At 42.8% G+C, this 16,456-nt stretch overlaps 1 protein-coding gene across 3 annotated transcripts in view; it reads right to left on the reverse strand.

Moving 5' to 3' along the window:
• LOC140725140 (hepatocyte nuclear factor 4-gamma-like) overlaps positions 1 to 15,156 on the reverse strand; it is a 145,848-nt gene extending 130,692 nt beyond the window's left edge. The window contains exon 1 of one of the 3 annotated variants that reach the window (XM_073040233.1): positions 14,646 to 15,156. Coding sequence is in view for 1 of the 3 variants with exons in the window: in XM_073040227.1 (XP_072896328.1) it covers positions 13,510 to 13,603 (94 nt within the window). In the remaining 2 variants the exon portion in view is untranslated. Of the gene's footprint in view, positions 1 to 13,444; positions 13,463 to 13,509; positions 13,630 to 14,645 lie in introns of those variants that run through there. The other 2 variants (XM_073040227.1, XM_073040243.1) reach the window with 2 other exon arrangements.
• Between the last annotated feature and the right edge of the window lie 1,300 nt (positions 15,157 to 16,456).

The raw sequence follows: 16,456 nt of genomic DNA on the forward strand, positions 1-16,456 counted from the left end.
TGGACCTGATCACCTCCCTCTGCAACTGGATCCTAGACTTCCTGACTGGGAGACCTCAGTCAGTCCGGATCAGGAGCAGCATCTCCAACACCATCACACTGAGCACAGGGGCCCCCCCAGGGCTGTGTGCTCAGTCCACTGCTGTTCACTCTGCTGACCCACGACTGTGCTGCAACACACCCCTCGAACCACATCATCAAGTTCACTGATGACAAGACCGTGGTGGGTCTCATCAGCAAGAACGACGAGTCAGCTTACAGAGAGGAGGTGCAGCGGCTAACGGACTGGTGCAGAGCCGACAACCTGTCTCTAAATGCGAACAAACAAAAGAGATGGTTGTTGACTTCAGGAGGGCATGGAGCGACCACTCCCCGCTGAACATCGACGGCTCCTCGGTACAGATTGTTAAGAGCACCAAATTTCTTGGTGTTCACCTGGCGGAGAATCTCACCTGGTCCCTCAACACCAGCTCCATAGCAAAGAAAGCCCAGCAGCGTCTCTACTTTCTGCGAAGGCTGAGGAAAGTCCATCTCCCAACCCCCATCCTCATCACATTCTACAGGGGTTGTACTGAGAGCATCCTGAGCAGCTGCATCACTGCCTGGTTCGGAAATTGCACCATCGCGGATCGCAAGACCCTGCAGCGGATAGTGAGGTCAGCTGAGAAGATCATCGGGGTCTCTCTTCCCACCATCACGGACATTTACACTACACGCTGCATCCACAAGGCAAACAGCATTATGAAGGACCCCACACACCCCTCATACAAACTCGTCTCCCTCCTGCCATCTGGGAAATGGCACCAGAGCATTTGGGCTCTCACGACCAGACTACATAACAGTTTCTTCCCCCAGGCCATCAGACTCCTCAATACCCAGAGTCTGGACTGACACCAACTTACTGCCCTCTACTGTGCATGTTGTCTTGTTTATTATTTATTGTAATGCCTGCCCTGTTTTGTGCACTTTATGCAGTCCTGGGTAGGTCTGTAGTCTAGTGTAGTTTCTTTTTTTCCCCCCGTGTTGTTTTCACGCAGTTTAGTGTAGTTTTTGTTCTGTTTCATGTAGCACCATGGTCCTGAAAAACATTGTCCCGTTTTTACTGTGTACTGTACCAGCAGTTATGGTCGAAATGATGTTAAAAAGTGACTTGACTTTTATATTAAATCAATATATCATGCTAAATGTCTATATTAACATATTTTTACAAGAATTCAATGAGGGTACAGGAGTTGTATGGCACTCTTTGATGCAGGGAATGTAAAAGTTTGGCCCAATGCAGGGTTAAGCATGAAACTTGCAAAAAAAGCCCAAGACTTACAAAGAACATATTGGACAGACAAAAATAAATGGACTACACAGGGAAGAGAAAAAGATAAGTAGTCAAGCTGTAGTTTAAAAATGAGCACTAATCTGCCTGCTGTTGAAAAATCTGATAATAATGAGTTACATAGAAGACTGGGCAGCCTTGAGAATTACAATGTGAAATCAATAGACAAGCAACACGACTTACACAGAAGTGATCTGCAAATTAATTCAAAGAGAATTGGACAAAGGCTTGGCTGTTTCGCTCATTCCGCAAAATGAAGTTGAACAGTATTTCAAAGATACTGAACTGAAGCCTGCTGATATCCAACCAAAACGATATACGGAGAAAAGATAACTCCTGCGGGAATAACATTCTTAACAGTGAAAAACAACAACCAGCAAGGAGTCCAGAGCTGTCGGAACCATTTCCTGCAGTCCCAGAGTCAACTCCTACAGCCACCACAGAGAACATATACACCATGTGTGTACCTCACTCAAAGTAAAAATGAAGTTTACTAGCATCTCTCAGGCTCCCTTGTTTTTCTTTCGATTACTTTTAGGTTTTAGAGTTACAACTCATAACAGTCCACAACTCAGCCACCTCAGGATTTCTTCAAGGTTGTAGTTAATAAAAATCACCAATAAGTTTTAATAATCACAATGTATCTGCTAATCAATACAACGTTCACACAAAGATACCCAGTACATGATGGTACATTAACTGTTGACCCAAGTGCAAAACAATGATATACCATGTGCCAATGCAAACTCAATTAAAATTCACTGATCCCAACGCTTCTAAAATTTCCTAGAACATTTTGACTGAAGAAAACAGCTAATAAATAATCAGCTCTAAGTTGTAAGTTAAAGTAAGCTGAATTATTTTAAAATGTTTTTTAGATTTGCACAGTTGCTGATAGTGGACTTAAGCAACAGTATTGACATATGAAGTTTACCTGGGCCAAAACTAGTTGCAGTACCAAAATACCATTTTCCTGATAAGACATTAAACTGAGGCTTTCATTAACTGAATCTTATAAATTCATCAAAGTTGAAGTAAGTTTTGGTCAATAGTCCTTCGAGAGGCAACCCCACGTGAAACAAGTTTACTGATTCACTTTCACATCACAAGACCTTGCTTTGCAGAAATTGTTTGCTACATCTGACCTCAGAACAATGACCAAACTCCAAAGTAATTCAATGACAGCAAAGCTCATTGTGATACCAAACCTGATATAGTGGCACGGCTCCTCCCCAGGTTACGGCCTGCTTCTGTTCCTATGAACTATTCATAAGATGAAGAGGTTCACAAGTGGTGAATGTCAAGGCAAGTTCCCGTACGGCAAAAGCAGACAGCAGCTCCGTAACAGCTGGAAAATCGATCGTGTGCACCTCCCAAACACGCATTCATATATATGGGCTGTACATAAGTCAGGTATTTATAACCTATGAAGAACTTATCTAAAAACAGATATATTTTTAAATTTCTTTTAAGAAAATACTGTTATTATAGTAAAATGAATACCGAGTGCTTATAACGTGAAAGCGATTTTTATAGTAGTTATGCACATTACTCTGGATTTCTAATATTAATAGGTTCAACATATAATGTGCCAATGACAGTCAGTGCACAAGTTTCAGAAACTTCCTGACTCCAGTTTTTTGTAGTAAATCAAACCCTGCATTACTTCCTTATTAATATTTTATTCCCACTCACTAATGATGCTTTTTGTAATTTTCTGGAACCTTTAACACCAACTAAATTTTATACACTCAGTTTCAAATTAAAGACGGCACGGGTTTAAGGTGAGAATGGGAAAGTTCAGAGATTTACAAGGCAATGTTCTATTTTACACAGAGAGTGATAGGTGCCTGGAATGTGCTGCCACAGGAAGTGAAGGCAGATACAAGTGCAATGTGTAAGGGGCACTTTCACAGCACATGAATAGGCAGGGAATGGAGAGATGCAGCCAATGTGTAGGCAGATGGAATTAGTTTTGATTGATATCATGGTTAGTACAGACAGCGTGGGCTGAAGGACTTATTCCTGTGCTGACTATTCTGTGCTCCACGTTTATCATTACCAAAACGATCCTGCTAGATTCTTACTGTACATTCCACCATTTCTTTATTTGCACAGGATATTAATGAGTATAAGAGCATCATGGAGTGGATTTGAATAACAAACCTGTGATATGGTTGCTGCTTTATCAGTTGGAGAATGTACTGTTTTAACATACACAAAATGCTGGAGAAACTCACCAGGTCAGACAGCATCTATGGAGAGAAATGAACAGTCAATGTTTCATGCCAAGGTCCTTCTGCAGAACTCCATAGATGCTGCCTCACCTACCAAATTCCAGCAGCAATTGTGTTTGTTGCTTGAGATTACCAGAATCTGCCATATCTCATGTCTCAATATACAGTTTAATTCTGTGTAATATCTTACCATGTTAATACCAGTCAGGCATTGTACGTCAAACCAAGGTCAAGTCATCAAGCAACCTGTGGAAAGCGGCCAGTGAGTGAGTGGGCCAGTGAAGGAGTGGAGATTTGAGGCTTCAACAAGAAGAGGCGGAGGACAAGCTTGTTCCCAGTTAGTCTTTACAATGACTCCTGAGATGGTGTTGTGCCTCTCTTGTGAGATGTGGCAGTCTTGGGGGAACTCCCCTCTCCCGCAGAGTCACATCTGCCAGAAGTGCTTGCGGCTGGGTGGTCTGGAAGACCGTGTGAGGAATCTGGAGCAGCAGCTGGATGACCTTCAACTCATAAGGGAGAATGAGGCAGTCATAGATGAGAGCTACAGGGAGGTAGTCACACCTAGGCTGCTGGAAGCAGGTCGTTGGGTGACAGTCCGAGGGGGGAAAGTGAAGGAGAGTAGACAGGTAGTGCAGAGCACCCCTGTAGCCATTCCCCTGAATAATAAGTTTACCGTCCTGGATGCTGTTGGTGAGGACGACGGACCAGGTGTGAGCCACGGTGGCAGGGCCTCGGGCACTGAGTCTGACCCTGTGGTGCAGAAGGATGGGACAGAGAAGAGGAGAGCTATCGTCATTGGAGACTCTATAGTCAGGAGAGCAGACAGGAGATTTTGTGGACGTGAGAAGGAAACCTGCATGGTTTGTTGCCTCCTGGGTGCCAGGATCCGGGATGTCTCTGACCGGGTACATGACATCCTGGTAGAAGAGGGAAAGCAACCAGAAGTCGTGATACATGGTGGGACCAACGACATAGGCAGGAAGAGAGATGAGGTCCTGAAGTGTGAGTTTCAGGAACTAGGCTGAAGGCTGAAGAACAGGACCTCAAGGGTGGCGTTCTCAGGATTTCTGCCAGTACTACGTGATAGTGATGGTAAGAATTGGAGGAGATGGCAGTTGAATGTGTGGCTGAGGAGTTAGCGCAGGGGGCAGGTCACAGATCTGTCAGTGGGTGAGCATCTGGGGGACAGTGATCTTTAGCATTATCATGGAAAAGGATAGAATCAGAGAGGACAGGAAAATTTTTAATTGGGGAAGGGCAAATTATGAGGCTATAAGGCTAGAACTTGCGGGTGTGAATTGGGATGATGTTTTTGCAGGGAAATGTACTATGGACATGTGGTCGATGTTTAAGGATCTCTTGCAGGATGTTAGGGATAAATTTGTCCTGGTGAGGAAGATAAAGAATGGTAGGGTGAAGGAACCATGGGTGACAAGTGAAGTGGAAAATCTAGTCAGGAGGAAGAAGACAGCATACACGTCTGTGGTCGGAAAGCTGTTGGAAAAGATTCTTAGAGACAGGATCTATGAGCATTTAGAGAATCGTGGTCTGATTAGGGACAGTCAGCATGGTTTTGTGAAGGGCAGATCATGTCTAACAAGCCTGATAGAGTTCTTTGAGGAAGTGACCAGGCATATAGATGAGGGTAGTGCAGTGGATATGATCTACATGGATTTTAGTAAGGCATTTGAAAAGGTTCCACACGGTAAGCTTATTCAGAAAGTCAGAAGGCATGGGATCCAGAATTGGCTTGCCTGTAGAAGGCAGAGGGTCGTGGTGGAGGGAGTACATTCAGATTGGAGGGTTGTGACTAGTGGTGTCCCACAAGGATCTGTTCTGGGACCTCTACTTTTTGTGATTTTTATTAACGACCTGGATGTGGGGTTAGAAGGGTGGGTTGGCAAGTTTGCGGATGACACAAAGGTTGGTGGTGTTGTAGATAGTGTAGAGGATTGTCAAAGATTGCAGAGAGACATTGATAGGATGCAGAAGTGGGCTGAGAAGTGGCAGATGGAGTTCAACCCGGAGAAGTGTGAGGTGGTACACTTTGCAAGGACAAACTCCAAGGCAGAGTAAAAAGTAAATGGCAGGATACTTGGTGGTGTGGAGGAGCAGAGGGATCTTGGGGTACATGTCCACAGATCCCTGAAAGTTGCCTCACAGGTAGATAGGGTAGTTAAGAAAGCTTATGGGGTGTTAGCTTTCATAAGTCGAGGGATAGAGTTTAAGAGATGCGATGTAATGATGCAGCTCTATAAAACTCTAGTTAGGCCATATTTGGAATACTGTGTCCAGTTCTGGTTGCCTCAGTATAGGAAGGATGTGGAAGCATTGGAAAGGGTACAGAGGAGATTTACCAGGATGCTGCCTGGTTTAGAGAGTATGGATTATGATCAGAGATTAAGGGAGCTAGGACTTTACTCTTTGGAGAGAAGGTGGATGAGTGGAGACATGATAGAGGTGTACAAGATATTAAGAGGAATAGACAGAGTGGACAGCCAGCGCCTGTTGCCCAGGGCACCACTGCTCAGTACAAGAGGACATGGCTTTAAGGTAAGGGGAGGGAAGTTCAAGGGGGATATTAGAGGAAGGTTTTTCACTCAGAGAGTGGTTGGTTCATGGAATGCACTGCCTGAGTCAGTGGTGGAGGCAGATACACTAGTGAGATTTAAGAGACTACTAGACAGGTATATGGAGGAATTTAAGGTAGGGGGTTATATGGGAGGCAGGGTTTGAGGGTTGGCACAACATTGTGGGCCGAAGGACCTGTGCTGTGCTATACTGTTCTATTCTATGTAACCCAAGAGATAATATAGCCCCATTGCACACTTACTGGTGATTTTTAGAATCACCATTGCTATTAAAATTCATTGCAACTGAATGGTATTAACAACAACATTGCACAATTGATGGGTTAAGATGACACACAATACCAAAAATCATATGACCAGGACTAAAAAAGGAATTTCCAATAACTCCAAATATAGTAAAACCTGTCACAGCTGTGGCAAGGAGGAATGCCAGCACAAAGTATCCAGCCACTGCTTTGTAATATTTAGAACCCAGCTTAGAATCCAATGTCATGTGTCAACTGCATCACTGTAGGTCTTAAGTGATTTGCTTTTCAGTCATCCATCTACAGGGGTCCCCCTTGCTGAATGCTATTGGTCCTTGGCATTTAAAAAAAGGTTAGGAATCTCTGGTTTAATATCAATCAAAACCTGTTTTCTTAGGGAAAGTCAGTATTTTCTCTGCTTCTTCCCATTCAAGGGTATCTAAAAGCTTTCTGGCTGCTGCACATTTGGCAAGCTTATTAAATGAAGCCATGTGTCAGTCATCAGAGCAATACTGTAATCCAGAGATATCAGTGCCAGTTTGAAGAGCTAGACTACAGCTTTCTGAAGTGGAATGGCTTTTTTTATATACTTGGTCATCTATCAAGGAAGGCAATTTTTCCAGGAGGAAGCAGATCTGTTTTAGCATGTCTCTAGAGTAATGCAGATCATATCCAAGGATGTGATGGCTTCGTGGCCAAGTTTGCAGATTATACAAAGATTGGGGGGGGATGGGCAAGTAGTGTTAGACAACAGACAGTAGGTGCAGGAGTAGGCCATTTGGCCCTTCTAGCCAGCACCACCATTCACTGTGATCATGGCTGATCATACACAATCAATACCCCATTCCTACCCTCTCCCCATATCCCTTGACCCCGCTATCTATAACAGCTCTATCTAACTCTCTCTTGAATGCATCCAGAGACTTGGCCTCCACTGCCTTCTGGGGCACAGCATTCCACATATCCACCACTCTCTGGGTGAAAAAGTTTTTTCCGTATCTCTGTTCTAAATGACCTACCCCTTATTCTTAAACTGTGGCCTCTAGTTCTAGACTCATCAGCGGGAATATGCTTCCTGCCTCCAGTATGTCCAATCCCTTAATAATCTTATATGCTTCAATCAGATCCCCTCTCATCCTTCTAAATTCCAGTGTATACAAGTCCAGTCGCTCCAATCTTTCAACATATGACAGTCCCGCCATTCCGGGAATTAACCTTGTGAACCTACGCTGCACTCACTCAATAGCAAGAATGTCCTTCCTCAAATTTGGAGACCAAAACTGCACACAATACTCCAGGTGGGGTCTCACCAGGGCCCTGTACAGCTGCAGAAGGACCTCTTTACTCCTATACTCAATTCCTCTTGTTATAAAAGCCAGCATGCCATTAGCTTTCTTCACTGCCTGCTGTACCTGCATGCTTGCTTTCATTGACTGATGTACAAGAACACCTAGATCTCGTTGTACTTCCCCTTTTCCTAACTTGACTCCATTTAGATAGTAATCTGCCTTCCTGTTCTCGCCACCAAAGTGGATAACCTCACATTTATCCACATTAAACTGCATCTGCCATACATTTGCCCACTCACCCAACCTGTCCAAGTCACCCTGCATTCTCATAACATCCTCCTGACATTTCACACTGCCACCCAGCTTTGTGTCATCAGCAAATTTGCTAATGTTACTGTTAATCCCATCATCCAAATCATTAATGTATATTGTAAACAGCTGCGGTCCCAGCACCGAACCTTGTGGTACCCCACTGGTCACAGCCTGCCATTCCGAAAGGGACCCGTTAATCGCTACTCTTTGTTTCCTGTCAGCCAGCCAATTTTCAATCCATGTCAGTCCTCTGCCCCCAATACCATGTGCCCTAATTTTGCCCACTAATTTCCTATGTGGGACTTAATCAAAAGCTTTCTGGAAGTCCAGGTACACTACATCCACTGGCTCTCCCTTGTCCATTTTCATAGTTACATCCTCAAAAACTCCATAAGATTAGTCAAGCATCATTTTCCCTTCATAAATTCATGCTGACTCGGACTGATCCTTCTACTGCTATCCAAATGTGTCGTAATTTCCTCTTTTATAATTGACTCCAGCATCTTTCCCACCACTGACGTCAGGCTAACCGGTCTATAATTCCCTGTTTTCTCTCCCTCCTTTTCTTGAAAAGTGGGACAACATTAGCCACCCTCCAATCAGCAGGAACTGTTCCTGAATCTATAGAACATTGGAAAATGATTACCAATGTGTCCACGATTTCTAGAGTTGAAGAAGTAGGGAGCCTGCAGAATGGCTTAGACAGATTAGAAGAATGAAAGAAGAAGTGTAGGGATATGTACAGGCATGCACTTTAGTGGAAGGAATAGTAACAGACTATTTTCCAAGTGGAGAGAAAATTCAAGAATCAGAGGTGCAAAGGGACTTGGGAGTCATTGTACAAGATTTCCTATAGATTAACTTGCAGGTAAAGGAAGGCAAATGTGTTCATTTTGAGAAGACTAGAATATAAAAGCAAAGATGTAATGTTGAAACATTATAAGACATTGGTCAGACTGCACTTGGAGTATTGTGAGCAGTTTTGGACAGTTTATCTAAGAAATGATGTACTAGTATTAGAGAGGGTCCAGAGGAGGTTCACAAGATTGATTCAAGGAATGAAAAGGTTATAAATTTGGAGTATTCATGGCTCTAGTCCTGTACTCACTGGAGTTTAAAAGAATGAGGGAGGAAACTCATTGAAACCCATTGGATATTGAAAGGCCTAGATAGAGTGGATGTGGAGATGTTTCTTTTCATGGAGAATCTAGAACCAGAGAGCAGAGCACAAGAATAGAGGGACATCCATTTAGAACAGAAATGAGGAGGAATTTCTTTTGCCAGACAGTAGCAAATTTGTGAAATTCTTTACCACGTTCAGCCGTGGAAGGCCAGTCGTTGGATATATTTAAAGCAAAGGTAGAGAGGTTCTTGATTAGTCAAGGTGTCAAATGTTACAGGGAGAAGGCAGGAAAATGTGATTGAGGGATTATAACTCAGCCATAATGGAATGGCAGACCAGACTCTAAGTATGAGTATTGTGAACAGTTTTGGGCCCGTCATCTTAGAAGAGATGTGTTAGCATTGGAGAAGGTCCAGAGGAAGTTCACAAGGATGATTCCAGGAATGAAAGGGTTATCGGACAAGGAACATTTAATGGCTGTGTCTGTACTCGCTGGAATTCAGAAGGATGAGGGGGGATCTCATTGAAACCTTTCGAATGTTGAAAGGCCTAGACAGAGCAGATGCGGAAAGGATGTTTTCCCTGGTGGAAGAGTCTAGGACAAGAGGGCACAGCCTCAGGATAGAGGGGCACCCTTTCAAAAGGGATGCAGAGAAATTTCTTTAGCCAAAGGGTGCTGAATCTGTGGAATTTGTTGCCACATGCAGCTGTGGAGGCCAGGTCGTTAGGTGTATTTAAGGCAAAGATGGATAGGTTCTTGATTGGACATGGCATCAAAGTTTACGGGGTGGGGGGGGGAGAAGTCCGGGAACTGGATTTGAGGAGGAGATTTTTTTAAAAAGGATCAGCCATTATTGAATGGCGGAGCAGACTCAATGGGCCAGATGGCCTAATTCTGCTTCTATGTCTTATGGCCTTGTATATGAATTCCCCAAACTTTAACAAACCCAGTATACTAAATAAATTTTAGGACCAGATGATCCCTGCAGACACTAACTTCATTGAACAAAAATGTCAGTTTGAACCAGATCTTCTGAATTAGGTGCTGCTGCCGAGAGGATTGAGAGAAATTAGTCTTTGAAACTTGACAATTTGTTACATGTTATTCAGAGGATCCATTTCTCTTTCATCTCTATGCCATGTTTCTTCAGCATCTGTAAATCATGGAATTGTGAAATGGTGCTGGCTTCCAGTGGAGCAATTCTGACCATCTCAGTTCCCATGCACTTCCCCTGTATCTGTGCCAATTACTCTCTCAAGCACTATTTGTATTTCCCCCATTTTCAAGGCATTTATTGATTATGTCCATGGCCTCCTCTTGTGTAAAGATGAGGCCACCCTCAGTGTGCAGGAGCAACATCTTATATTCCACCTGGGTAGCCTCCCACCTGATGGCATGAATATCAATTTCTCCTTACAGTAAACTAATTCCACCCCCCTCCATTCCTCACTCTGACCTTTTACCTCTTCTCACCTGCCTATTACTTCCCCCCAGATCCCTTCCTCCTTCCCTTTCTCCTATGGTCCACTCACCTCTCCTATCAGATTCCTTCTTCTCTAGCCTTTCCTTGATCTTTCCCACCCACCTGGCTTCCAGCTCACCACCTTACCCTCCCCTAACCTTTTTATTCTGGCACCTTTCCCCTTCCTTCTCAATCCTGAAGAAGGGTCTCAGCCCAAAACATCAACTATCCATTCATTTCCAGCCTGACCTGCTGCATTCATCCAGCATTTTGTGTGCGCTGCTTTGGATTTCCAGCATCTTTAGAATTTCTCATGTGATTTATTGATTCTGTTTCCACTGTACCTACAGATAGCATATCCCAAACTACTCTCAAGGTAAGGAATATTTATCTTCACATTTCTCTTTGTATCTACCAATGAGACTTCTTTTTGAATGAATGCATGAAATTAATTTATTTTAGTCAGTATAAACATAACAAAAAGCATCATCTACAAGGATGATTTCATAGGACAAAATAACAAAAAACATAGATATTCTTTAAAACAGACTTCATTGAGACTTCAATGTTTCCTTGAATCATCTGCTAATGAAAGCTTCTGTTTAACCCACTGAAACTGATCATTCTTTTGAATACCTCTATCAAAATTTCATTTTGACCTTCTTTGTACCAAGCAGAACTCCAGTTTCTCCATTCTAAGTATCTAGCTGAAATCCCACACTCCTTGCACTAATCTAAAAAAAAATCCTTTCTTTGTCACCTCTAGCATTTTCCTACAGTGACCAAATTTGGACAATGCACCAGTTGTAGATTAATTAGTGTTTCATAGAGTTTCAATGCATCTTCCTTGCTTTTGTACTCTACATCTCCAAAATCCAGGATGATCTCTGCTTTATAAACATTCTCCCACGATGTCTTGCCACTTTCAAAGCTTTATGCAAAAACACTCCGTTTCCTCTGTACCTGCCCATGATTAAGATCTCTGCCCTTTAGTCTATATTGCCTGTCTCTGCATTATTTCTTGCACTGGATAATCTTAACTCATTCCATCAAATTTCTTTTACTTGCACGATAAAAAGAACTGGAAATGTGCTGGTTACCTGCCACTGCACAGGTATTGGCACCAGATTCTCCATACTTCCTTGATACTACATCTCCAGAGATTTAGGAGGACACATTGGAGAGATTGTTTACCGAAGAAAAAGCTACAGATGGCTAATACATTTGTAAAAGTTGCTGATCATGAGCTATGCAATGCAGCATGCAAAGTAAAGGAAAGTAGAACTACTTTGGAAATGTTGTCCATGACTATGAATTACCAAGTCATTACAAGTCCCTGAGGAGACTATCGCAGAGAAAGAATAGTCTGGAATACCAAACACCATTACATGTTTTAGTTAGATTTAAATGGGTAACTACATTGCAGATTTAGTGGTTAAATAACAGGACTATCAACTCAACTGCTAATAATCTGGATGAGATCAAAACCAACCATATTAGTTGGGCTGATTAAACAGTCAATAAAGCATCTAGAAATAAACAGCAAATATTAGTAATGGCAAACATGAAATTACTGGATTATTCTCCAAATCCCTTCTGGATCCAGAAAAAAAAACTTCCATGGAAAGGACTCCCTTGTCTTTTACCAGAATAGCCTGCAGGTGACCACAGATCTAGCTTCACTATCCTCTGTTTACCTAGTAAGTTCCCACATGCAGCCCTTATCAGCAATGCGAGATTGAAAACAGCAAAAGCTCGCATTGACTTATAGCTGTTGCCATAGGAATATTAAATAATCCAACTTTGATGTACAGGGGTACATATTTTTGGGATAATAATATAGATAGACATAATGAATGCCAATACAGTCTTGTTATTAAACAACACAAGAGAGCTCTTTGCAGAGTGCCCAGGGGTGATTATGTGACAATTATACCCATCATTTTCCAATCAATTGAGGGTATATCAAGCAGATCATGACATCATTCCTAATGTCTGAATTCCATTAATTTGAAGCATGGAAGGTCAGAACATATTCATGAAAGAAAATTATATGCACAGTACTAATTTCAATAAGATTGTGCAGATTATTTATCACAATACTTGAGAATTTTAACAATGCTACCACACACCACCAAAACACTGACCTAAAATGGAAATGCTTTGCTCCTTTTTGATGTAGGTGAAATACTGCTGAATCAGTGTATCATATCACCACCAACCACACCATTTCTGCTGAGTGAAGAATTCAGAATTTGCGCCTCAGTCCTTTTCGATGCTAAAGGTCTTGTTTGCTTTAGCCAGCTTTATGTGTGTTTTCTGTTTAGCTGCCCTGGGAGCATATGGTGACATACATCATCATACAGAGTATCAACCTTGTGTGTTTAGCCCAAAGAGGAAAATTAAAGGAGTATTTTATAATGTTCTCATCCACTAACACTACTTACAATGTACTCAATAGAAGCAAAAATGAAAGTGGGTCAAAAACAATTAAAATTTCTGATGAATCAGAACATACTCCCAATAATAGGGTGCAGTTTTAATCCAAATAAATGGATGTGGGAGGAATGGTAAAAGCAAAAGGGAAAGGCTCTGAAAATGGATTTGAAAATAGATGCAATGTCAGGAGATGGAACTATAACATCAAGCATTGCATATGATTGGTGTGTTTCCAAAACCTTGTTGTATTCTTTTGGGGTGTGAAAAAAAAGGAGAAAATTAACGTTTTAAATTGAGCTAGATTTAGTAATAAGTTAACATTCACCAGTATTCTTGAGAATTACACAAAACCCAGATATGAATACGAACTAAAACCGAAATGGAATACGCTTTTTATCTACAAATCCAAAACTCACAGTCCCGTTTCCATCGGATAAACGCCCATCTGAGCAAGTCCTTAAATACAACTTGCCGAACGCACCTTGTCGCGTGTTTTCCAACCCCAGTCGAAATGAGCTCGGCCACGACCCACCATTAACACAAGGCATTCGACGTTTTAAATTGTTGTAGCTCATCAGAATTAAAATATTGACACCTTTTTGAGTAAATATATGCCTTGGTCTAGTTCAGAGGCAGGTGGAGTCAATGACCGACACCTGACACACTGACAGCCAGAAACCAAGACAACAAAAATTTTCCTCTTATTTACATAAGTGTTTGAACTAGACGAGCAAATAGGAGGTTGCCTTTATAGTTTTGTCACATATAACGTTTAATAAAACTTTTTCGGTATTAGCCATAGACTAGTTAACTTCAGTAAATCTTGCTGCACTTTTAACCAAATGAATCTAGGAACAATTCGATTTCTGAATTAATTTGTTCCCGTGACCACGCACACAAAGTAATTACTCCCAATGTCCTGCTCCCGTTCGCGCTTTTTAAAAAAAAAATAAAATATGTAGACATCTTAATCTATATGCCAAGACACAACTTTCCGTCCACGTTTAATAATATTAATTCGCCGCAAATAAAGTTTTGCAGTTTGCAAAATCATCAGAATATCACAAATTATCGGAATAACTCAATGCAGAAGGAGGTCAAATACTTTTTCTGAAGTCAGGCCACAAATGACTATACCCTGGTAAAGAAGTCACAGCACAGTGCCTGGGATTAGTGGCATTTCATTCAGTTGACGGCTGATGTTCGCTAAGATCTCGAACAGTGAATTCACCAACAAGGTGGACTGCCCGCCGGTAAACCCGACACACACACACACACACACACAACGGGCTGGACATCGGAGGGGAAAAGACGAGTCCCGAGTTTCCCAAAAGGTGACATGAACCTTCAAGAAAAACAGTGAACATAGTTTTTTTTTGCTATCCCTAAAAGTTCCCGCCCCTTCACTATCGCAAACGTTCCTGCAGAAACAAATAAAAGGACGCTGAGGAGAAGTAGTGAAGGTCTTAGAAACGCGAGGGTGAGGGGACGCTCCCGTCACGTGTACCGTCCGTTGTTTATATACTTCTGCTCCAAAGGTGGGGTGGAGGGGGAGGGGGGAATGAAGGAAAAAAGGGAAGGAGCGCAATCTAAGACAAAAGGGCTGCCGATTCCTACCTTCCGTCTGGTTACGAGGAGTCCGGGCGGCTGGTTGTCATCGCAGTGGCGGCGGCCAGCGCTCAGCTGAAGCGGAGGAGGGAAACTGCGGGACGAAGGTGCGTCCTTGCCATCTGTTGCCGAGCGCCGCCTGCTCCTAGGCGCCGGGGCCTCACCAAGCTGTCACCGCATCGATCTTTGAATCAACTCCAAGTGGGTGGAGATGTTAAACAGTAACTAACGTCAAAGGGACTTCTTGTCCCGCTCCACGCCGTCAGTTTGTTACCTTGTGCAGTGTTGGCCCTTCCCCACTCTCCAACTTCACGGTTGGAAAGGGAGAAGGGGGCAGGGCTTTGCTCGTACTTTGAGCAGGTAAAGATAATTCCGTTTACGATTCTCCCTCTGTACCCAATGCACCATAAACGTAACGCTCACAGGGACTGCTGAAGGTTTCGTTGTCTCACTCACAACATTTTGCGCTGAAGATAACGCGTTTCCTCCCATGCAGACCTGCGAAAAATTGGTTCACATGAATGAACCAAACAGAAACCGATCTTACCTTTTCCCCGGACTCCGCCTATTCTTCATGTCACCTGAACTGTTTATGAGAAATGAGTTCAGGTGCACGGAAAGCTCACGGGGAACTTTTATTTGTGTTACCTGATCCCAGCGGGAGCGACATTCTCATTTTAGTCTACTACACGTTCACTGCTTCTTCCTGCCAAGGACCCTGAAGGTATCGCCGGGGTCCATTCCTCCACTTACGGGAAAGGAATTCTCTGCTTCCCGACACCGGTTTTGGCCGGGATCACTCGGATTTAAATCCGCGCTCTCGGCTTCTCTTTATTCTTTTACCCCCATTGTCTGCAGGTAAAAACGCGCCCAGGCGAAAAAAAGTGAAGCATAAATCTTACCCCCGAAAAAAAAATTTCGGTCATAAGGAAAAAGCAAATCGATGTTTTTATCCTGAATTATAGGAGCAGGCGACAACATACTAAAGGCTTGCCAAGGCCACTGAAAATTCCTGTGGCATTGCTCAGGCATCCGTGTCCGTTGAGAAATGTGATCACATCACAGAACGAAGAACGGACACATAGAACAGCACAGGAAAAGGCCATTCAGCCTGCAATGTCTATACTGACCATGAGGCCAATCCAAACTAATCCCATCTGCCCACACATAAGCAAATTAGGCCATTTGGCCCATCAAGTCGGCTCTGCCACTCCATCATAGCTGATTTATTTTCCATCTGAATGGCGTTCTCCTTCTTTCTCTCTGTAATATTTAACACACTTACTAATCAAGAACCTATCTACCTATTAGATGATGAAATAGATGGCTTGTTGCCACGTTTGCAGATGATACAAAGAGGGCCAGGTAGTGTTGAGGAAACAGGTAGGCTGCAGAAGGACTTAGGAGAATTAGCAAGAGAGTGACAAATGAAATACAATGCTGGAAAATGCGCGGTCATACACTTTGGTAGTAGAAATAAATGTGCAGACCATTTTCTAAATGGGGAGAAAATCCAAAAATCTGAGATGCAAAGGGACTTGGGAATCCTTGTGCTGAACACTCTAAAGGTTAATTTGCAGGTTGAGTCGGTGGTGAGGAAGGCAAATGCCATGCTAGCATTCATTTCAAGAGGTCTAGAATACAAAAGCAGGGATGTGATGCTGAGGCTTTATAAAGCACTTGTGAGGCCTCACCTTGAGTATTGTGAACAGTTTTGGCCTCATCATCTATGAAAAGATGAGCTGGTATTGAGAGGGTTCAGAGGAGGTTCACAAGGATGGTTCTGGAAATGAAAAGATTATTACACGAGGAATGTTTGA

The sequence above is a fragment of the Hemitrygon akajei genome, chromosome 1 (assembly GCF_048418815.1).
Source record: "Hemitrygon akajei chromosome 1, sHemAka1.3, whole genome shotgun sequence".
NCBI classification, from domain to species: Eukaryota; Metazoa; Chordata; class Chondrichthyes; order Myliobatiformes; family Dasyatidae; genus Hemitrygon; species Hemitrygon akajei.